The sequence below is a fragment of the Phasianus colchicus genome, chromosome 8, assembly GCF_987193195.1.
Source record: "Phasianus colchicus chromosome 8, bPhaCol1.hap1.1, whole genome shotgun sequence".
Taxonomy (NCBI): Eukaryota; Metazoa; Chordata; class Aves; order Galliformes; family Phasianidae; genus Phasianus; species Phasianus colchicus.
This window is the reverse complement of record NC_143443.1, coordinates 24732525-24755576: the sequence shown is the minus strand read 5'-3', so window position 1 is coordinate 24755576 and position 23052 is coordinate 24732525. Positions and strand designations below refer to the sequence as shown.

The following is a 23052-nucleotide window of genomic DNA, read 5'->3' as shown; positions in this document are numbered from 1 at the left end:
CTTTGAATAACATTAGAACTGTTCATTAGTTCTGCAAGGACTTCAGGAAACTCAAAGAAGCCAACTTAACAGCCTGTTACAACTTGGAAAGCAGCTGCCTTCTGTACAAAGCTGTGCCTTGCATTTGATATGCAGAGGCAACAGTGACTCCCACTACATGCAGCCCTTCTGCCAACTGAGCTTAGAAAATCGAGGCAGCAGTGCAGGAGAACAGGCAACAACCGTCCCAATGTAAGAGTCACTGCAATGCTGTGGGAAGAGGAAGGGTACGGTAAAGTTCCCACAACTCAGACAGGCGTTACTAAGCGCTGTTGCTCAAACCTGTTTCCCTTGGGCTGTGATAGGAGTTGAGCAAACTCGCTAGGTCTGTAAGGAGCCATTTAAGCACAGCAGTGCTTTAGCGGGGTAGTGCTGGAAACCACCTTCTTAAAATCCGTGACGGTGGCCTTTCTCTGTTATTGGCTAAATGAAGGGGGCTGTTCCCCAGCTCCCCACCCCTCCAAGGTAGCACTTCGGGCAGACAGATGCACGATGTCCTATTTGTGCCAGCTTTGAGCCGTGCCGACAACACAGCAGCCCCACGATCCTCTCGTTCCGCTCCGTCAGAGCCGGGAGGAAGCGAGGTCGCCGCTCCGCACACTCGGTGCGACCACCAGGAGGTCACAACACATCCGAGAAGCAAAATGAACGCATTTCCTTTCCGTCCCCGGTGCCCTCAGCACAAAACCATCCGAGAACCGGCGGGGAGCTCAGGGAGCAAAGTGTGGCTTGCGGGAGGACGGCGCGGCTCCTAGGGCTGGCAGGGCTGCCTTGAACGAGGGGAAGGAGGGGAAAAAAAAAAAAAAAGAGAGAGAAAGAAAACCCGCTCCGGACAGGCTGGGCGGGTCCCCCTGCACCGCAACGCACCTCAGCGAGCGGGGAACGGCCGCGGGGCACGGCGAGGGCTGCCCTGGCACGGTTCGGTGAGTGTGCGGGGCTGAGGGCAGCGGGCCCGGTGCTGGGAGCCGGAGGGGGAAGCGAAGGAAACGGGGTTGCTCCGCACAGGAAGGGCGTTTTGCCTGTGTTGCTTTGGGGAGAAAAGCTGCTGAAAGAGCAGTGGCGTGTTGGTGGGGTTTCTCCTTTCTCTTCGTGGGGTAAGTCGTCTGTTGAAAGTGCTCTCGGTGCTCGCTCTGCGGGCATTGGGAAGGATCAGGCCCCCGGGGCAGGTTTTCCCCGGGATGCGATGTGACAACCCGGCTCTCCGGGCTGGAGCAGCGGCAGACGGCTCTGGGGCTGCCTGCAGCAGGGCAGGGCTGTGAAACAGAGACCTCACGGCCACCTCTGCTTGGTGGTACCAGCAGAAGTGGGACCTCGTGCCGCGGTGGTCTCTGGTGTGATCAGTACGTGCAAGATGCAGCACTGCACTTTGTGATCCGTGTGACATGGCTTGGGAGTGGTTCAACGTGTTAAAAAACTTTTCTGCCTTTCGTCTGAGATACCATATCCCTCTCTGATAGGCACAGAGAGATGGAGCAATGTTTTGTCTAAGCTGCTGTTCCTGTGCACATGTATTTCTTTTGAAGATGTTCAGTTGGTATTTGTAGCTCTGATGGAGCAGGACAGACTGGGGTATTGGAGGTCCTGGGCCATAAAACTGACTCAAAGAGCCATAGCTTTTGTAGCCTCTATATCTTCAGCTTGCAGTGAAGGGAGCAACCTGCCACAGGATGAGGGGTAATAAGTTGCACAAGGTGGTTCAGGTTCGATATTATGAAAATTTTCTTCTCAGAGAGTGGTGAGGCACTGGCACAGCCTGCCCAGGGAGTCACCATCCCTGGAAGTTCTCAAAAAACATAGAGATGTGGCACTGAGGGACACGGTTAGTGGGTGCAGTAGGGGTGGATCAGTAGTTGAATTAAATGGTCTTTGAGATTTTTTCCAACCTTGATGATTCTATAATGCTATGGAGGAGTTCTCTTAGGATCTGCCATGTTAAATTCTTCTGAAAATAGGGTATGTTGCTATTGGAGTCTGTTACATGGCCAGGCAAAATGAGCACCAGGGTTGTCTTTAAGAGAACATTTCTATTAACAATGGTTTTAATGAGTGCTATAGGCCTAAACCATACCCAGTGCATCTCCTTTGGGCACAGCTGTTTGGTGTGAACTGCCAAGCAAGGACCAGGCAGGGAGTGCTGGGACAGGATTACAAAAGCATGGCTGCTTTTGTGAGGCTCTGAGTATGCTTTGGTGGAGATAATAATGTTCTTTTACAGTTCCGACTAAAGTTACTCAGTTTACCTTCGTAGACTAAAACATAGTTTACCTTCATCTAGTTTCAAAGCCTAGTGCTCCCAGTTCTCCTTAATACATTTGTAAGGGTTTTTTTTCAGTCCTTGGGGAAAAGCAGAGAATGAAAATTAGGCATGGAAACTGGAAAGCCTTGTTTTTAGCACAATAGATGCTTCATACTGCTCCCATGTGAGAAAAATATGTTAAGTGTGATTGCCACAGAAGTAGTAAGAGATCAAAGAGCCAATGTCAGTAGTAATGAAGCTCTGAGGACTCAGCTCCCTGCTGGTGGATGATTCTGTGTTTGCTGCATGATTTGGGTACGCACATATGAGCATTAGGTGTTTGCACCAGCAGCATGCACAAGGGAAGCTGGGTACCTGTGCCTGACCAGGGAGCCATCCTTGTTTACGCAGAGCTCAACAGCAACCCCTCCCTGCCTGTCTTCCTCTTTTTGTTGCTTGGAGCATTACAATATACGAAGAAAAAACTTTTTTCCCCTTCCGTACAAATCAGACTGAAGAAGTCTGGTCAGAAGCAGAGGCGTTTTGCTCTTCCTGAGTGATTGCTTCAGGCCAAATGACAGTCAGTAATTCCGAATTCTGTCATGTTCCCATTTCATGCTGTGTTGGTTCTCTCCGTGACAGTAAGGGCTCCTATGTGCAGCCTCTGAGGTATGTCTGTGCTTGCAACCCTCCTTACGTGGCGATGAGTAACAGAGAGAAGAAATCTGACCCATGGAAACTGATGTTCAGCATGCTGATCTAGCTCATTTCTGAGTTTGTATATTATGCAAAAACTGTGGTTTTCGTAAGGACAGTTTTAGTCAGGCTTCTGCAATAGGCTACTTGTTGAATGTTGGCTCAGTATCTTGGGGCTTGCCTGCAAAAAAAGTTCATTCAAATAGAGTGATAGAAGGAAGCATGCAGCATTTCAATACCTAAAGGGAGCCTACAGAGGGGAGGGGAATCAACTCTTTCAAAGGGTAGATAACTGCAGGAGGAGGGGAAATGGTTTGAAGTTGAGGGAGGGGAGATTTAGGTTGGACGTCAGGGGGAAGTTCTTTACTGAGAGAGTGGTGAGGTGCTGGAACAGGCTGCCCAGAGAGGTTGTGGATGCCCCATCCCTGGAAGTGTTCAAGGCCGGATTGGATGGGGCCCTGGGCAGCCTGGTGTAGCATCAAATGAGGAGGTTGGTGGCCCTGCATGTGGCAGGGGGGTTGGAGATTCATGATCCTTGAGGTCCTTCCAACCCTGGCCATTCTGTGATTCTGTGATATGCTTACTGAGAACTACTGGGGGAAAAAAGTACACCACAATATAAAAGTCAGTTCCCTGAATGCATTGAGTATATCAGCAAAAAGGGTGGTTTAGTTCTCAAGCTTTATTGCTCCCTCCTTACACAACTGCATCCTTTCTTAAACAAGATTTCTCACGTCAACTTTCAAGCTAAATTCAGCCCCTGTGAACAAGGTGAACATTCAGAGAAGTATTGTTCTGGGAAGCATTGAGAAATTCTATGAACTCCATGAGGAGCCTGCTCAAGTCTCTCTGCTGCCCCATGCTGTCCTATGCTGCACTCCTTGCTCCACAGAATTGCAATTATAATCCATAGCAATAGTGCAACGGAGAAAAGAGCTGGGGGAAAAAAAAAAGCTTAGATCCCCTTTAAAGTAGGCTGTTGGGTGGGCCAGCTCCTTCTCTCCCATGGGCGATTATAATCCACTTATGCTGAGAAAAAGCAGCTTTGCTGCCAGAGCATGTACTTTCCATCCTGACACATAATTGCTGGGTGGGGGAGAGAGGTAGAGGCTGGCTGTGCAGCTGTAGGCAGGGAGGGAGCTTGGCCAGGAGTGCCATGTACCCAGCCATGAAATCCAGGTTTAGCAGGGATGCTCAGCTGTGTAAGCAAAGCGTTCTGCCCATTCACCCCTCAGCAGGAGGAAGAAGAAAGGAGGCAGGTAGCCAAGATCTGAGCACGCTGAGGGATGGAGAGCCAGCCCAGGAGTGCAGTTATGACAGGTTTCTTTTTTTAGCTTGTTTTGGTTTCCACACGTGTGGGTCATACAAGGCTGGCTGAGCTAGTCTTGAATGTGAGCCTTGGAGCTGGGTTCATCTGGCCTCTTAGCATCATTTTCCTGCTCTTCTTCCTGTCCAGCAGCACAGCACTCCTCAGTTTTTCCCTCCCAGCAGAATTTCTTGCTGTACCCAACTGGCTTTGAGCCACCACAGACCTGGCTTTGCAGGCCTGGAGGGCTCACAAACAGCCACTGCAATATTACAGTGTGGATTCAGCCCTTCTGGGGTTGGATTGCCTGGCTTCTGGCTCAGCAGCCTCAGTAGTGTTGTGGTGCAGAGGCACAGGAAGTCAGAGCTGAGCCTGTTTGTCCAATTTGGTCTCAGAGTTCAAGATGGAAATGGAGAAGTGAGAATGCAGATGATCTGCTCAGAGCAGGTAGATGGAGGAGGGAGAGTTGATCAACCCTGACCCAAGAGCTGCCAGTGTGAAGCAATTCAGGACAGCAAGGGTGCATCAGCTCAACACTAAGCCCTCCAAAGACCCAGCTCCAAAGCTCAGCGCACGGACAAGCTGCTGCTTTCACCAGGCTTTGGATCAGAGGTTTGAAGTGGCTGTGATGGCAGCTGGGCAGGAGGGAGGTGCTGCCTGTTCTCTGGCTGCCTGTGCACAGCTGGGTGACCTCTGTTTGTTGCGCCAATCAACTGCTTCTGTTTGAGGACACTTCATTTCCTGTTGCATGTAAAATTTCATAGATTCTCCTCCCAAAATATGGTAGTTTATCTTGTGGTTCTGCACTTCGTATCTTCCTGCACGCTCTCAGACTGTTTCCTGCATCTTCTCCTTCATTTTCTGTTTCTCACATTAGCTCTCTGAACCCAGCTCCCCTAGCAAGTATTTCTACCTCGCAAGCTGCTTACAGCAGCTGAATGACTTTTCTGAGACAGACCAATCCCAGACAGAGCCGTCCCAGCCCTTACACTTATGCAGCTGCTAATTCGACCCTAATCCATTTTAAAGGAGAGAGCCGGTCGGTGAGGATGGAGTCGGAGGAGGGAGGTTCTTGTCTGCCCATGTGTCTGCAACGCTGACAGACCCACGGTGCCATTCTCACCTTTTCTCATGGGAGGAGTTTTAACTCCTTCCTGGTAGCTTCAAAGCTGATTATTTCAGGACTTGAGCTTCTGTAATCATTTTACTGGGTAAGGAGGGGGGGAGTTAACTATTTTAATCAATCCCTAATTTAGTTAACTGCATTATGTACCCATCTTCTGTCTGAACTTCCTCATTCATTCTCTTTGTGTTTTGCAGACTTCCTGGCTGTGCTTTAGCAGTGAGTGACTGAACAGAGTCTTCTCTGCATTGTCGTGATCATAGTAATGTGAACTTTAACGAGCACCTGCAAAATCGTGTAGCAGGTAAGTGCTCCAGAGGTTATTATTCTTTCCAGCATTCACATAATTTGGGAGAGTCTCTTGATGGGCTCTTGCTAGGAGATCTTGCAGGAGAAATGCTTTAAGGGAAGTGGTGTGGTTCATCATTTAGTAACCTATGCGTTGTTTCCAGCAGTAAGGATCAGACAAAGACTACCTGATGTAGCAGTACTGAGAAGGTTCCATTGGTAAATGGCTTCAGTTTGGAAGTTCAGTGTTAAGCAGCTCTTCCTTCTGGCATTCAGTGTAAAATTCCTCTTATCTAGTTGTTTGGTATCATAGGTGTCTATTCAGAGGGGAAGGCAGGCAGGAACTAAGAGGTACATGCTTTGCTGATAGCTGCTACTGCTATGCAGGAGAATCTTACAAAGATACAGGGTGAACTGTAGATCCCCCCCCTCTTACAGGTGTCAGAGCTGGGGGGAAAGGCCTGGAATGCCTTCTGATTGTCAGAGGTGACAGACATCAGAGACAGCTGGATTGAAGTGAAACAGCAGCTTTTACAAGGCAGCATTGCACAGTTTTACTGGTCCAGATTATACTTGTATGAAAATCCCTGAGAAACCCACAGAAAGCAGAACTGCCCAGTGAAACCCAGAAGTCTGGTGTATGACATTGCAAGTGTGACTTGAGATACAGTGGTGGGAAGGGAGGGAACAGAGCTGGTGACAGCAGCAGCCACCAGAGCAGCAGTCCTGGCTGTCACAATGTCCTGCTGCAGCTCTGAGTACCTGTTACTTCACGTACTCCCTGTGATAGAATTCCTTTTCTTATTTGTACTGGAGCTGAGTCTAAGTGGTGTTCATTCCCTTTTTCCCATCTCAGTTCAGACAGCTGCTCTGCTCTAGTGAAGCTCAGTTCGCAGAGTTCCCTGGCTAGCCTCTTGAACCAGCCTGGATCAAAGTTGTGAGAGCTGGCTCATTGCCACTGCCTGTGTGTAAATGAGTTTTTTTCTCTTTTTCTTTTCCCTTCACCATGTTTCATTATTATTCCTCTTCCTAAGGCAGGTTTTTCTGGTTGATCCAGCATGTTATTTATATCAGCGAAATGTGCTCCAGGGCAGAGATGCTTTTTCAGCATTTACATGGCAAATATCTGATGCACCCCACTGCCATGCATGTGGCTTAGAAAAACTAAGCATGGTGTTGGCAAGGAGGAAAGCCACTGAGGCCAGCTGTTGCAGACTTTCAGCCCTTTTAGACACAGTCTCTATTTCATATGGTTACTTCAGTTGCCTGGCAAAAGAAAATGTACTGTTCCTTTATTTTCAAAACCAGGGGGAAGAGAATACAGAGAAGGTATCTCTTGGAGTCAGAGTAAGGAAGTGATATATTAGTTCTAAGGAGTCAGTTGAGCCACCTGTGTGACTATTGCTGCATCTTTTTCTGTGTTCACCCAAGGGATGGTGGGTGCCATCAACTGAAAAGACACAGTCTGCTGCCAAAAACAAATGAAAACAATGAAACTCAACTTCAGAGTGACTTGCTTTCAGTTCTTCTGAATTACAGAGGATTTGGTGGTGCACAGGGAGAACATTATGGTGAGTGAGAGCAAAAGGTTCCCACACTGTCTTCAGGAAGAGAAGTAACTCCTTAAGACAAGATAGCATCTGTATGTGCCAGAACCCCGTGCAGGGCTTACACCTTTTTTTGGAGAAAGCACACACAGTGATAAGGAGAAATTCCTACAGATAGAGGTAGTTAAGCCCCAGTCTAGACTGTCTTGTGATGCAAAGATGAAGATTTGCTGGAAGCTTTTCAGAGCAAAACAGACTTGCCAAAAACCATCCAAGTAGCGTAGGTGGTGAGTGTAGGCAGGAGAGACTGTATTGCTTTTTCAGAACTCTTTTATCTCTATTTTTCTATCCCTAAGCTCTTGGAGAATGTTGATAAATACTAGAAGTGGAGCTAAGGAGATGCTCTCAAGCATAAACTGAGACACGTAATCTGCATGATACAGGCATATGTTTGTGTTTATATCTGGATTCAAAATGCTTAGCTCCTAAATCGTTAGTCCCCAAATGTTCAGATACCTGACTGCCACCCGTTTCAGATGAGAGTTAAATTTCTAACTGTCTCTGGAGATTTAGCAACAAAATACCTCAGAACTGTTGAAAATATGAGAAAGAGAACTTGGATTTTCTGTAGTACAGCCACTCCTAAGCTGCAGATGGCAAGCCACTTGTGATAATCAAAAAAGACTTTTGTCTTCTCCCAGGCTAGGAGGGGCAAGGATTGAGATAGGTCTCTGTACTTCGGGTAGCTGTAATTAATCAGCCGATCCTCCCTTACTGTGACACACCATGACATAAGTTACTTGGTAATTCAGGTAACTTAAGGACATAGAGCTCTGCTACAGTCCTACCTGGACAGCTAGCTCTGCTCAAATTAAGCACCAAGGCCACATTCCTTTGCAGCCAAATACAAAAGCCAATATGAAGGTGCTAGGATGATGTCCATCCCAGCTCATTGAGCCAACGCTGCTTGATGCTGTTGGAATGAGCACAGGTTATGATCTCAGGTTCTGAAGGAGTTACGAGAGGAAATATCAACTGAAAAGGACGTATCTGTATTGTAAGTCATCCCCAGCACGTGTTCTTAGCTCAGCCCTTTGTTTGCTGTTAGTCCTAGATGCTTTCAGTCTCCCATACAGTGCTGGAAGCTCTTTGCTCCAAAGCTAAGCTCTGCTGCAGCAGAGGGGATTTTTTGTGCCCATGATAAGAGGCCCCACAGCTATGACTCACAGTTCCCATTACGTTATAACTCAGCCTTTAAGTGTGCAGAGAGCCTGCCCCTTGGCTTTCAAACAAAGTCTTCCTTTGTTGTGCTTATGTTATAAAGGAAGCAAACATCTGTGTTCACCCCACACATCCCAAATGAAAACCACGTGGCTTCATGGCCCTCACATGTTTGGTACTTTTGCTAACAGCACTGCATGTTGCATCACTCTTATCCCATTAAATCTTTCCAGAATTTTTCTTTCCAGCAATCACTTTACAAACTGTTCAGGGAAGGAAAAAGCCGAAAGGTCTTTTGTTGGTAAGCAGAGGGGACTGAGCAAAGAGCACATGAAAATTATTACATACAGTTGCATGTAGCAATAGTCTAGTTTCTGAGTCACTCCCTTGGGTGGAAATGGCTCTGAGCTAGTGGAAACATGGTACAAAGGTGGGATGATTTGTTTTCTTATAAGGGTTATTTTTATCTTCTGTTTTTGTTTTTTGTTTTTTTAATTAATTCAAACTGTTTTTGAAAAGCAGAGATAGCCAGCAATACTTTGCAGCCAACATATCTGTGTGTCTACATGTCTCTTGGCAGTTTTTAGGTTTATGACTAGCAAGCCAAGAATGGGCTTATTGATTCCCAGAATATTTGTGTTGTTTCTGCTGTTCATTTCTAGAGCCACTGTGTAATGAAGTTAGAGAGCCTGACTCTTCCTGCAGATGCTGGCATGAAATGCAGACTGCCTCTGCTTAAACTGGGAAGTTATCTTAGGGAAAGCAGAGGAAGCAGTTGTGAGAGTAGTGAATTTCCTACTGAGAACAGAGGAAGCCTTGCAGTAAAAGTGCTCTTTACTGCTCTCTTCTTCTTCCACACTCCACCCATTCCTGCAGAGGCTTTCATGGTCTGGAGTTTCTGTTTCATTTAAAGAACTATATTGTATTATTAAAAAACTGGGATTTCAGGCAATCAAAAAAAGCACTGTTTTTCATTTCTGTGGTGATGTACTTGCTACAACAGTCAGCTTTAAAATATTGTCCCTACCCAACTGTTTGAATACAAACAGCTGTAACTAGTTATCAAAACAATAGTCCAATATTACAAAGACCATCAATCTCATCTAGCATTTCTGAGCCCTATTTAAGCCCTATTTATTCTTGGGCCTGTAGATCTTCTGATGTGACTGTTACTTTGTCACTGAGTCAAGACTATGATGGAGATCTCAGATCAAGTGAATTCCCACCCTACAATGACAATTTATTTTTACTGGTTTTGGTTCAGCCTCTCAACATGGAGGTAATTCAAGGCATGTGCTTTCTACTAACTATAATATATAAATGCTCGATGTTACATGACTGAAATGGGGTCTTATAGTGTCACATGTAAAACAATCATTCTGCAAGTTGCGTCTGAGCTGTGACTATGTACACATGCACACTTCTTAGATGTGCTGGAGTGGTGTATCCCTGCTGGGAAACCAGCTTTCTAGTAATGTTTCCTCCAACTCTCTGCATACTGAAGCATCCATATAATTGAATGTTTAATATGCAGTTAAATCAGATATATAGGGATGTAGGCAATATGTTTGCCATAGGATAAGGAGAGTCAAAGTAACTGCTGCTAGATTTAATAACACTGCCTAACCTCTGTGCCTGGGAAGATCGTGGAACAGGTCATCCTGGATGACATGCTTGATCACATGAGGAAAGGGCGTGTGATCCGTGACAGCCAGCATGGCTTCACCAGGGGAAGGTCATGCTTGACCAATCTGGTGGCCTTCTATCATGGAGTGATGGCATCGGTGGACAAGGGAAAGGCGACCGATGTCATTTACCTGGACTTGAGCAAGGCCTTTGACATGGTCCCCCACCACATCCTTCTCTCCAAACTGGAGAGATGTGGATTTGATGGATGGAGCACTCGATGGATAAGAAACTGGTTGAAAGGCCACAGACAGAGGGTGGTCATCAATGGCTCTATGTCCAGGTGGAGGCTGGTAATGAGCGGCGTCCCCCAGGGGTCTGTCTCGGGACCGGTGCTCTTTAACATCTTTATCAATGACATCGATGACGGAATCGAGTGCACCCTCAGCAAGTTTGCTGATGACACCAAGCTGAGTGGTGTGGTCGACACAGTTGAAGGAAGGGATGCCATTCAGAGGGACATCGAGAGGATAGAAAGGTGGGCCCGGGTGAACCTGATGAGGTTCAACACGGCAAAGTGCAGAGTTTTGCACTTGGGCCGGAGGAATCCCAGGCATCCATACAGACTGGAAGGAGCATCCTTGAGAGCAGCCCTGTGGAGAAGGACCTGGGGCTCTGGATAGATGAAAAACTTAACATGAATCAGCAGTGTGCCCTTGCGGCTCAGAAGGCAGATGGTATCCTGGGCTCCATCAAAAGAGGGGTGGCCAGCAGGGACAGGGAGGTGATTGTTGCCCTCTACTCTGCTCTTGTGAGGCCCCATCTGGAGTACTGCGTCCAAGTGTGGAGCCCCCAGTACAAAAAAGACAGGGAGCTGTTGGAGAGGGTCCAGAGAAGGGCCATGAAGATGATCAGGGGACTGGAGCACCTCCCCTATGAAGACAGGCTGAGGGAGCTGGGCTTGTTCAGCCTGGAAAAAAGAAGGCTGCGTGGTGACCTCATTGCAGCATTTCAATACCTAAAGGGAGCCTACAGAGGGGAGGAAATCAACTCTTTGAAAGGGTAGATAACTGCAGGATGAGGGGAAATGGTTTTAAGTTGAGGGAGGGGAGATTTAGGTTGGACGTCAGGGGGAATTCTTTACAGACAGAGTGGTGAGGTGTGGAACAGGCTGCCCAGAGAGGCTGTGGATGCCCCATCCCTGGAAGTGTTCAAGGCGAGGTTGGATGGGGCCCTGGGCAGCCTGGTCTAGCATTAAATGAGGAGGTTGGTGGCCCTGCCTGTGGCAGGGGGATTGGAGATTCATGATCCTTGAGGTCCCTTCCAACCCTGGCCATTCTGTGATTCTAAGTTTTCTTCATCTTCTTGGGAATTAACTGGGAGGACAAAAAGGCAGATTTTAACAAATATCTTGGCAATTGATCCCTTTTTGTGTTCACAACAGCTTTCCATGAGGTGACTGTCCCCTATAAACCAATGAGCCGTGGCAGGGTTGTGTGACCAGGAGTGCGGCAGCTAGAGCAGGTCCCATTGTGAGCATGGTGGAGGCCATACAGCTTGTGTGCAGTGACATTGCTCCTTACATTGGTTGACAGTACTGGGCTTTTTGGTAGAGTAGTGGGGAGTCATTGTCATTAGTGTCCATCTGTGCTAATGAAAGATTGTGGAAGGGAATGACCTGGCTCCTATCACAGTTGGTTTGAGGAGGAGGAAGCTGGTGAGGCTGGTAAGCCAAGGTTTGTTGTTGTTGTTTTTTTTTTTTTAATGTCTTAGTGCGTGTCTTTTCTCCTCCTAAAAACACGAAAGTTTAGTCTACTTCAATTGTTTTCTTCTCAGTTAACAGACAAAATTTATTCAGCTTAAAAAGCCAAGCTGTTCCTGGCCAGGATCCTACCATAACAGCTAAGTGCGCGGGTGGGAGCCACATACACACTTCCTACCTTTCCCCTCACACATCTTACAGCCTGCAGTGTGTTGCAGTTTGTGAAAACCCTTCCTGGCCATAGCAGGGGGAGCTGAGGCAGTGCGCAGGCAGCCCTCCTGCTGCTTGCTGGTGAGAGCTGAGCTGGCCTGCAGAGTCAAATAGCAAAAAGATGTTGAGGCAGGGTGTTGAGAAACATACTCCTCATGCTATTAGTTTTATCTCCTGATCTCCATGGGCATTCCCTCTTGTGTCCAGCCTTACATAGAAGGAGTGAGTGCTTTGAGGGTGTGATGTGGCTCTGTGCTAATCTAGCAACTATCGCAGCTATCCTTGACAGTGGCTGCTAGCTGCTGGTGATACAAGTGAGGCCAGAGTCATGTTCTTTCTGTGTATATGGGAATGACGTGGTGCTGAAATGCTGACTTAGAAATACCCAGATGAAAACCCACTCACAGATGAAACTGAAAATCCAGCAATTACCATATCTCTTCAGGTTTTGGAAAAGAGTACTAGAAGGCAAATAACTCTGTGGATGCCAGAAAGGGAACTCTTTGTGCTATCCAGGTTTTAGGGGTAGGGGAAGAGGAATTGTGGGATATTATGGCAGCATCTTACAAATGCATATGTGTGCAGAGAAAGCTAAGCAGGAGGGGAGAGCCTCTAATCTTAAGTGCTTCTGCATGAAGAAAAGAAATAGTTTATTCTACTTTTACTCACAGTTTTCTCTGGAAAGTTAGAGATTCAAACTGCAGTAAGGAGGAGTTTATGAGACATGAGGAAAAGCTTCCTGATGACAAAGATAATGAATGATTGGAAGACATACAAGAGGCTCCTCAGCTGCCCCAGGACAAGTTTTGGGCACTCCTCTGCTTGGAGTGGTGCTAGCAAAATCACTGCTTGTTGGGAGCTTTGTGGGTCCTTCCTGTGCAGCCCATAATGTAATGTATCTACTGGTCCTGAGGCCAGTACAGGTCACACAATAGTGTCTGCCTCCAGGGCAATGTCAGTGCCACTCATGTGCTTATCCACTTCAAATCTCACCATCTTTGGGAAGGGAGGGCTCCCTGGTCCTGTACACAGGATGAGCATCAGCATTTCCTTGGAAATAATTGATCTGGTGACCTCACAGGAAAATATTGCTTCCGAATGTCCACAGCAGACCTGTTGGGCAGGATGTCCAACTGGGGCTGTGCAACTGACCCCACTGGCACCACAACAGGTCTGGGACAGGATGTTACGGATGTTGAGAAGGCTGATGTTCTCAAGCAGCAAAACAATGGTTATTGGACAAGCAGCCTTGTCCAACTGCTGTGGCCTCGCAGCTAACCTGGAGTGGGGCTTCCTAAACATTTTTGGGAAGGCAGTCACGTATCTCGTGCAGTCCTGAGCAGGCCAGATGGCTAGGTCTACTTTTGCACGTTGTCTCACCATCCAGGCCTCTACACCTCATGCACTGGTATATTCAGTCCTTTCCACTGATTGCTTTAGTAGAGATGCAAAGATAAAACCTGTTTCCACCAGTCCGCACTCAACCAGCTGTGACAGTAACTCATTTCGTGAACGTTCTGCACGCTGCTCATAAGCTTTATCTATAGAGGGTGAAACAACAGCACAAGTTTGTGCTGTTCAAACTGTACTGCTTTTTGTGGCTGTTTTTTTCTGGCTGGGATGCATGTGCTGCAGGTGACTGCATGCAAGAGAAGGGAAGGCAGGAGCCTTTGCCAGTGCTCCATCTAGAATTGAGCTGTGCTGGCTGCTGTCAAAGCAATGTGTAGAAGCTCATGATGGAGCAGAAAGTGGAGTATCTCCATTGCTGTATACACGTCTGGGGACATTTTCTCATTGCAGCAGTGGGGTCTGGGCAGGTGGTAGCCATCTTGAGGATTCCTGTCTGAGTCCCTAGGTTCTTGCTGTCTATGCCAGGAGCTATCCCCACTTGAAAACTAGATATGATTACATGTGTTAATACCTATGCAGCCAGGTAGGAAATGTAGACTGGTGCAATTTGTCCTTGGTCAGCTGAAGGCTTTGTGTCAATGTGTCAGCTTCTGTGTGTTTGCCTCAGCTGCAGGGCTGCTCCTACCTCCCTGAGGGTCCGCTGCCTTGCCAACCACACTTGGCTGATTCCAGTGGACCTGGAAACTCTTGTTTCAAGATAAAATGCTTGGGCGTGATGCCTCCCATGAGCAACTCTGCCTGCAGTGTCCATCCCATCAGGTAACCTGCAGGCCCCAACAAATGCAGTGCTGGCATAGGAGGCCTCACTTGATTCTGGTCTGAAATTCTTCACCATAATGGCACTTGTCTTCTGCACACCCCAGAAAATGCTTCTTCAGTAAAAATGGTCTCAAGAACTAGGCACATTTGACTGAAGTCCTGTCAATATCAATTCCTCAGTTCCTGAGAAAGCTCAGGTCAAAGCTGAAGAGCACCATGTTGACCCCTCAAGGGCTGGGAAAGAAACTAAAACTTAAATTACTCCTACCGCTCCTGAATTTGGGGGAAGGCTTTTAGGGGAAATTTGTCATCAGACTATAAGGGTACTGATGTGTGCTCTGTTATTAAATGTGTACAAATAGAATCACACCCTGAATTATTTTCTTGTTGTTCTTCTTAGCACAAAACAAGCAAAATTTGAGCAACATGTTCTCAGCAGCTAATGGCAAAGACCACTCTAATACCTTTATCATTGTATTGCCCTCTCTAGAAGTACATTTGCCTTTTTCCATGAATATCGATTCAGCACATCTATCCCTGAAGCTGGATCTGTGAGCTGGAAGGAAAACTGCCCTCTCTATCTGTCTTGAGTCAGCAAAGGTCTTTTGGTTGCTCTGTAAATATTGATAGGAAGATTGTAGAAAAACAGCAGTGTCAGTGGTGTGAAGTTGACTAATTAAAGTGCATCTTTCCAAGTTTTTGTCAGGAAAAATAATACTGCTGTGAATCTCTACAGTTTCCATTTCTCTGTCAATTTATATGCTTCTTACAGTTCAGAGTTTGAAGTCTTCAAGTAACAAGTTCTTGAAGTAAGAGGAAACTTAATTTCTCTCAAGTATATACCTGCAGAGGTAGCAATGTTTGCAAACTGGAGAATAGCATAGTGTATCACAAAGGGCTTTCAGAAAACTTAATTCTGGAATATTTTTTATACTAAAAATGTTCATTTTTATCTTAACTAGGTCTTCATAAATACAGCACAAGCATTTTCAGGCCAAAAGGTAACTTGTTTTCTGTTGCAGCGGGGAGGGAATTGTGGGGCTTGTTTCAAAAACTTGTCACCTTTCAAAGAAAAAAGCTCCTATCCAGGTGTAGTTGCTATCACTTTTTCAAGTAGCTGCTTTTCTTGCTGCCTACCAAAGTAAAACACAATGTGGAGCCACCTATTCACTGCCTTTTGTGTCAGCCGAATTGCAGGAAGTAATCAAGTATGTCATAAATGACGTCTCAGAGTACTTCAGTGCATTACTGAACCACATTCAGTAGCTTGACTTGGGTTTTTCTAATTCAAGAATCAAAGCTTCAGCTTGCTCCTATCTGCCAGAGATAAATTCAAAATTTAAGGGGAAAATAACTCTGAGGGAAAATATAGCAGTATAAGAAGCTTCTGAGGAAAGAAAGGACCCATTAACAAAAGAGAAATATTTTCCATGTCTTCAGAGAAGATGGCAGTGTTGCCTTTTCCCTTCCCTCTCAGACCTTCTTGCATCATTCAGGACCTGTTGTGGGTCTGGTTGTGATGCTGTAGCAAAGAAGCTCCTTCAGGCTTGGAAGGATGAGGTGTGATTTGCCCAGGAGCTGAGCAAGGAGAGCCACAGGTGCTCCTGGGGAAGACTTCAAACATACAATCTGCTGTTGGATGTTGTTGATGGTTGTTTTTAATGGCAACAGAACTATCAGCTGCTTTTATCTCCCCAAGTCCTCATTCCCATCTGGAGCAGTGATGGAACCTGCCCCCTCACTTCTCAGGCCTGTTTGGAGATATCATTAACCTCAGCATCCACCAAGTGCCAGTCACTGAAGCATTGAGTGCCACAAAAATGCCCAGGAGGAAACCATTCACTCTGAGGTTGGTGGTGGGTTTGGAGGGACCTTTGGAGCCCTGGGACTATGAGAAGAGAGAGTGCAGAAGGTTGTGAGATGTTAGCCTGTTGCAGAGTATGGACAATGACTGTGGTTTGAATGGAAAAAGAATGGTGTGCCCAGAAAATTGGAAAAGACTGAAGACTGCTTTGGGAATTTGCCTTCTTAAAACCTCATGAATACTTTTATTCTGTTTTTCTTGCATGAAATCTTGCTAAATTTGATGTGTAGATGAAACAATGGTGTTTCTTTTTGTTAGTCTCCAGCTTGGAAACATTTGGACTCCTCTCTCTTCCCCGCACAAAACTGTCTCATCCAGAGCAGGCATAAATATTTTTATCAAGCTTAAATTACTTGGACTGAAGTTGAAAGCAAGTGAAGAGAACAGCTGTTGTTATATGGGGAAGACTGGACTGCCCTAGCAGGCAGTGCTACTGGTTTCACCTGTATGAATTAGTCTTCCCATGTTAGCCAGGAAAGCTGTCTCTGATGAGATGTGGGAATGCTCTGCCTGTGCCATCCTTGGAGCTGACAAGGGCAGGTTCCACTGACCTTGGCCACTGAGCACCATTAACCTTCGGCCCGAACTGGACTTCATGTTAGCCTTCATTTTCCAGTGTGAACTGCTACAGCAGTTTTGATCAGAACTTCCTCAGTTTTAAGGCTGAAAACAGATGTCTCTTGCAAATTCATGCTATCCTGAAGATGTTGTCATTTCCAGTTTTCATCCTGATTTGCCTCCAGATGTTGATGCCTGTGCAGCTTACTGGGAAATGATGTAGTGTACACGCTTCCTATTCTAGTCCTGCAAAATCAGCAGGGATATCCTAGACTTTTCAGTGCAATACAAAATGAATTCAATTGAGCTGTCCAGCACTGGGCTGGAGAATTGCTGACCTGGTTCCATCTGCTTTGGAGCAGGTAGTCTCTGGAAGCAGCGTGGCCATGTCCAGCTGGGCATGGGAGAGTTTTGAAGGGTATAAGAACATGAAAAGGAAGCCAGCTTCTTTCAGCCATACACACTCAAGAAGTATTATAGTAACATAAAACATCTAAACAGGATTGGGGCAAGGCAAAGGAGCAATGCTGTACTGGTCAAGACTGCTGTAATGGCCCCTTGCTTCTGGCTGTGTTATTTTTAGGCTTGGAAAACTCACATAGCTTGCAAGAGCTTAGCACTGAGGAAAGGATCTCACCAGGGCTTCCTGCCCTGCCCCAGCAAACTGATAAAGCCTTTTGCAGCGCAGGGTGAGCCCAGTTTATTTTTAAAATGTTTTTTAAAAATTATTTTAAAATGTGGCCAGACATGGAGCTCACAGAACAACTGGAACATCCAGCTTTGGGCATTAATTCAACTTTAATTCATTGCCTAATGATTTGAAAAGTTAATATAAATGTAAAAGGGACAAGAAAGGCCAGCAAACTATCTTCAATGCAAAGTCTGTGTAAGGGTGTGCATCTGTGTACGTACAGATGATCTAAAAAAAGGATTGTTAGTAAATGTTACAATGGGAGGGGCACTTCACATTATCCTGAGCACCGTGTGAATTTTCTTTCTGCTTGGACAATGCTACTCAACCCTGTTCCTTTGCCTTGTTATTTGAGTCCCAGTCTACTTATAAGCAAAGATATCTGTGTCACATGCCAGAGGATACAGTTCCTGTGCATATTGAGCACTCACAGTAAGAGCGCTTAGGTTTCTGCCACTCAGCCCTGAAGTTTGTTATGCACTAACAATAACAAAGCCCACTAGAATAGATCTGAGTTTGTTGCATGCTCGGTGAAGACATGAATTGAGACTGTCAGAGATGTTCTCCTCCTTGCCTAGGGTCCGGGACAGCAGGATTAATAGTGATTAATAGTAAACACCAAAAGTAAACAACCTGATGCTTTTAAAACCACTAGGTTAAAGGAAATCCTTTCCAGTTTGAAAATGTTTTTCTACGTACCACAGTCATGAGGCGTTTGGAGGCTGCGCTGGGAGGATTTGGCGCAGGCTGATCCTAACTCTGTAGAACCTGCTTGGAGAAACAAAACCATGCTGGCTTGTTCCCACCCAGGTGCACACAACCAGCATTGGTAGTGAAGATTGCTCTGACTCAGCTGGCTGTGCGGGTCCCCAGATGTGATTCATATGGAAGGTAACCAGAGTAGCCTGCCTATGCCATTGCCATATCTGCCTTACTTCAACTCTAGCTCTATGGTGAGGGCAACTAATAATCATCTCCAACCCTTTTTTTTTTTTTTTTTTTTTATATCTGGGGAGGTCCTGCCACAGTACCCCAGCAGATTTGCAGTGGGTTGACAGTAGCAAATGGCTTCATCGTTCTGTCTGTCAATGCAGGTATAATGAGAAGGATCCTTTCATCCTTACCATCCGCAAATAAAGTTTGATAAAGTGTCTTTGAGAAGCTTAGTTTCTAACCTGTAGAAACAGGAATGGGCTTAGGAACCCAAACACTTTGTATAGGGTTAAAAAGGATGCTGTATCTTTTATTCAAGTGGGGATTTTTAACTTTTTCTTCCTGAGAGAATATACCCTGAATCATGGGTCATTCTGCCTTTTTTCTCTTTCAGTGAAGGAACTGCCATGCCCGTGGGAATCTTCCGAGTGTGCCTAGTGGTGATTACAGCTATTGTCAACCACCCACTCCTCTTCCCTAAAGAGAATGGCACTGTCCTCGAGAATACAGAAGAAATCATCCAGAAGATGAAGGAGCGGGAGGAGATCCTTCGGCTAGAGAAGTTGCGCTTGGAACAGGAAATTGAAGGTCAGGAAGCTGCACAGAAGGTTCTGGAAAAAGCAGCAAAAGTAGTGGAGGATGTCAAAGAGGAAAAGGTCCAATGGGATATGTGGACTGCTCTTTCCATGGTCATCTTCCTATTGATCGAGCTCTGGAGGCAGGATTTCCAGGAGGGGAATTGGCAGGACATGGGAGCAGACGAGGATGATATGGCTGTCCTGGGGAAAGCATTTAAAGGGGTGGCCTTCCCTGACAAGGCCATCTTAGCCAGCTTCTATGAGAAGCGTATCCTGGGTACCACTGGAGACATGGCCAGGATGCGGGAGATGGTGGAAGGCTTTGCAGATGACCTGCTGGAGGCCTTGAGGAGTGTTTGTAACCGGGATGCTGACATGGAAGTGGAGGACTGCATGGGTGTGGGAAGCATGTATGAGAACTGGAGAGTGCGTAAACCTTTTGTCTGCGATCTGATTGTGCCTTTTGCACCCCCAGAGCCATATTGTTTCCGATCTCAGATATGGTGCTCTGGCGATTCTTTTCCCCCAGATGAACAAGGATATGGCACTATCAAGGTATGCAGGGCAGATGAGGATGAGACAGGTTGCATCTGTGACAAGACTAAACTAGGAGAAGATATGCTGTGCCTCCTCCATAGCCAAGGCAATGCTACCAGACTCAGCAGTGAAATGGAAGACCTCTTGTGCTTCAAAAATACGCAGTATCTCGATGCTGACCAAGTCATGAAGTGGTTCCAGATTGCAGTCACCAAGGCCTGGAACAAAATTTCCCACAAGTATGAATTTGACCTGTCTTTTAGCCTCTTGGACTCCCCAGGAGCCCTGAAGATAAAATTTAAATCGGGGAAATCAGTTGCCTTCAACCTCACCCCTGTGGTGCAGTACGAGAACTCTGATGTTTACTTCATCTCTCATTTCCCTCGGAACTGCCTGGCAGCAGACCTCCCCTCCAGCACTCACTGGTTTCTCACCTTTGCAGTGTATGAGAGGAGGTTCATCCAGATGATCTCCAAAATGCTGCCTGCCAATGCCTGCCACGTCAGCTGCCTTCAGATCCTCTCCTTTCTCCATGGGAAGCAGTGCAGCCTCACAGGTCCAAGTGGGCTCACCAACTACCACCTGAAGACAGTGTTGCTGCATCTGCTACAGACACATCCAAGTCAGGACTGGGCCCCAGAGAAGCTGGAGGCCCGTCTACAGGACATGCTGAAATTCCTGGAGAAATGTCTACATGAGAAGAAGCTCTACCACTTCTTCATTGGCAATGGGAAGGTACCAGCAGAGCTGGGCTTCCCCATCATATTCCAGAGGGCTGAGCCTCTCAACCTTTTCCGTCCCTTTGTTCTACGCAGGGATGTTTACAGAAAGACAATTGACACATTCCACGAGATGCTCAGGAACACATCTGCACTGATAAGCGAGTACATGGTGCACGTTCCCCATGTACACACCAATGGGATCCAAAAGGAATCTGTTTAACCAAAGCCAGCAGGAAAACACTTGTTTCTCTAAGCACAAATCCAGAGTGCAGCTTTCCAAAGCCTTATGGAGACAACTGACTTTGCCAGCGCAGCTTGTTGTCTGCAGCTGAACCATGTCTGTGTCATGGTTTCTGCAGTAAGGAAGAAGGGATGGGGGGAGAATAGAGAGAAATGGGAAGAGATGGTATAAACGTAAGTTTCAGTTCCACAGTTGGGCTGGCTGGGTTTTATGCAGCTAAGAATATATTTTCTACTGTGCCTCAGTCATGCTACAGTGGTGATGAGCAATGAACATGGCTAATTTATTCTGGTGCCTTCAAAACGGTGGCAGTCTGCTTGCAGACAGGACAGCAGGAGCTCTGAGACCTATGGGAGGTGCAACATGAGCCTCAGCTGGAAAGGAGAGTCACTACTGAGGTCATGCACAGTTCTAGACTGGATGGAGATCTTTAAATCCAGCACAACTCTTTAATTGAAAGGGAACAGTGGGTTTAAAAAGTGCATTTTGATAGGACTTGCAGCACTAATTTAAACAGTCCTGTCCATCAAACACACTCCTGAGCTACAGGTATTTTTTCCCTTGAAAGAACATAACAGAACAGTCCGCAGGATCAGTGTCTTGAGACCATTTTATTTGTGTTTTCCATTTTCTTCAAAGTAGCACGAGTGGATTTTCTTCTTGGCCGTTTTCCATGGATGAATGGCCAGGAGCCTTATTTACGTCATATAAGAGAGAAGTGCTGTTATTGGGTTCTGGCTTTTGGTTTATTTGTTTGCTTTCCTGATCTCCAGGCAGCAAGTCTGAAAACTAGCAAAGAGAAATGATTGCTGCAAGGTTTGCTTTTACTAAAGAGGAAACTCCTCAAAATTATTCTGTAAGCAGCCCAATCTCAGGAGTCTGATACCAGGAGGAAACTCACTATCCAGATGAGAGAGCGTAGCTCTCAGCGTGGTTTTAGTGAGGCCAGGACAGCAAGATGGTTCTGAATTAGGAGGAGAGTTGCAGGAGGTGTACATGTGTACAGTGGCAGAGCATGGCACTGCTCTCTGCAGCTCTCTTGTGGTGTGTCATTCCTTTCTGCTGCCAGGTACCCAAGTAAAAGCTACCTGTTTGACTCATTATCAGGTCTCCTCAATCCATCTCAAGGCTGTTGCTTTGATGATGTTTACTCTTGGGATCCACAGATAACAAACTATAAATTTTTGTATCCTCTCTCCCTTTTTCCTTGTACAAACCATTTCTCCACATCCTTCGTGTCTGCTTATTCTGTATCCCCACCATTGAGGGACATTTTCTACGCCAAAGCAAAGCAAACTACAACACCCATTTCCATAGGCCTGCAGGGAGGTCGTGCTCAAGTAGTTGTGGTCTGAGTTGCTTCTAAAATTGTCCTTAGCCAAGTGAGAGAGAAATGAGTTTTTCTATGTCATTTCCTGTCAGGCATCTAAATTTAGCCTATCCAAAGAACAGAAACAAATTTGTGACCCAGGTCTCTAAGGAAATGACACACACGGTTAGAAAATAACTTTTATGTGAGGTTAAGCAAGGGAAGGTTGAGTAGAAAAGGCTATTTAACAGGATAATCAAACTTCTCTCTTAAAATGGAGGAACAAGGCTGTGTAACACCAGCCCTACAAGCATGTAAACAGGCCAAATCTTGCCTTTGCACACCTCAGAGCGCTGCTGCTTAGTCTCAAAGGGAACCTAAACTGATAAGTGCACTGAATCTTTTGTCCTTCATTTTCTGCATGTGTGCATGTTTGCTTTTAAACTCAAACTCACCCTGAAGTCTTCCCACGAGGTTTGCTTGAACCCAGGCTGGAGCTGAGCCAAGGTATTTATGGATTTGACTCCCTTGGAAGCAAATTGCTGGGCACAATTTGCCTATGTGTATGCAATATGCTCATTTTGCCCTGAGCATCTTTTACGAGATTTGGTCTGCGCATCCAGGCTACGAGGAAATGAGCTGTGCTACAGTAAGCCTCAGGGCAGAGGTCTTTGCCAGCCATATATCAATATATGTACTAGAATTAGATACGTATTCCATCTGGAGTGATGTGGGCAAACAGTATTTCTCTTGAGCAGACCTTTGCAATGCCACATTGTGAAGAACGTAATTTCCCTGGACTGCCTCGCTTCTCCTGTATTAAATCTTTTGCATACCAGTAAAGGGCCAAAATCAGATTTCATTAAAGAGGTTTATTATGAGACAGTTCAGCTCCATCAGCTGTCAGCCAGTAAAACATCCTAAGATCTTTTAGTGCCACCCACATTTAGTGCTGCCTTGTCTGACGTCATGCTGGGCATCCATAGGCAGCAGCTTTAAATGGAGAGGGTGGAGGTGAGGTTTTGTGATTTTAAGTGAATAACGTTCTTTTAGAACAGTGTATAGCACAAGTAATGAATGCACATCATGAGTAATACCCTGATCTCCATGAGAGATACTAAGGAAGAATAAACAGACCTCTTTCTTGTGTCTCATTGCTGTTCTTGCTATTTGCTGACCAGTGGAATTATGCAACTGAATTCCTATTGCCTCTTCTGGTTTCCAACCACTCCCTCCACCCTCAACTTGTGGTTTTAATACTTTATTATAGGTTCTGTAAAAGCAATGGAAGTAGTAGTGCCTTGATAACAACCACTGATGTACAACATAGCCTCAGGAGCCGCTCACCTTTAGGAAATGTCTTGGTCTTTGTTGTTGCTGTCAGGAGGCCAATGTC

The 23052-nt window shown here is 46.1% G+C and overlaps 1 protein-coding gene across 4 annotated transcripts; it reads left to right on the top strand.

The window, feature by feature from the left end:
- The first annotated feature begins 294 nt into the window (after nt 1-294).
- ITPRIP (inositol 1,4,5-trisphosphate receptor interacting protein) lies at nt 295-22936 on the top strand. 4 transcript variants are annotated; one of them, XM_090145466.1, is made up of 4 exons: nt 295-962; nt 5598-5704; nt 15186-15224; nt 18664-22936. In XM_090145466.1, the coding sequence occupies exon 4, from the start codon at nt 18677-18679 to the stop codon at nt 20324-20326; it is 1650 nt and encodes a 549-aa protein (XP_090001592.1). In that variant the 5' UTR covers nt 295-962; nt 5598-5704; nt 15186-15224; nt 18664-18676; the 3' UTR covers nt 20327-22936. The 4 variants fall into 4 exon arrangements, with proteins under 4 accessions (XP_090001592.1, XP_090001593.1, XP_031453376.2 ...); XM_090145467.1 differs by lacking the exon at nt 15186-15224 and adding an exon at nt 7120-7259; XM_031597516.2 differs by lacking the exon at nt 15186-15224 and having other exon boundaries at nt 296-962.
- The last annotated feature ends 116 nt before the right edge of the window (nt 22937-23052 follow it).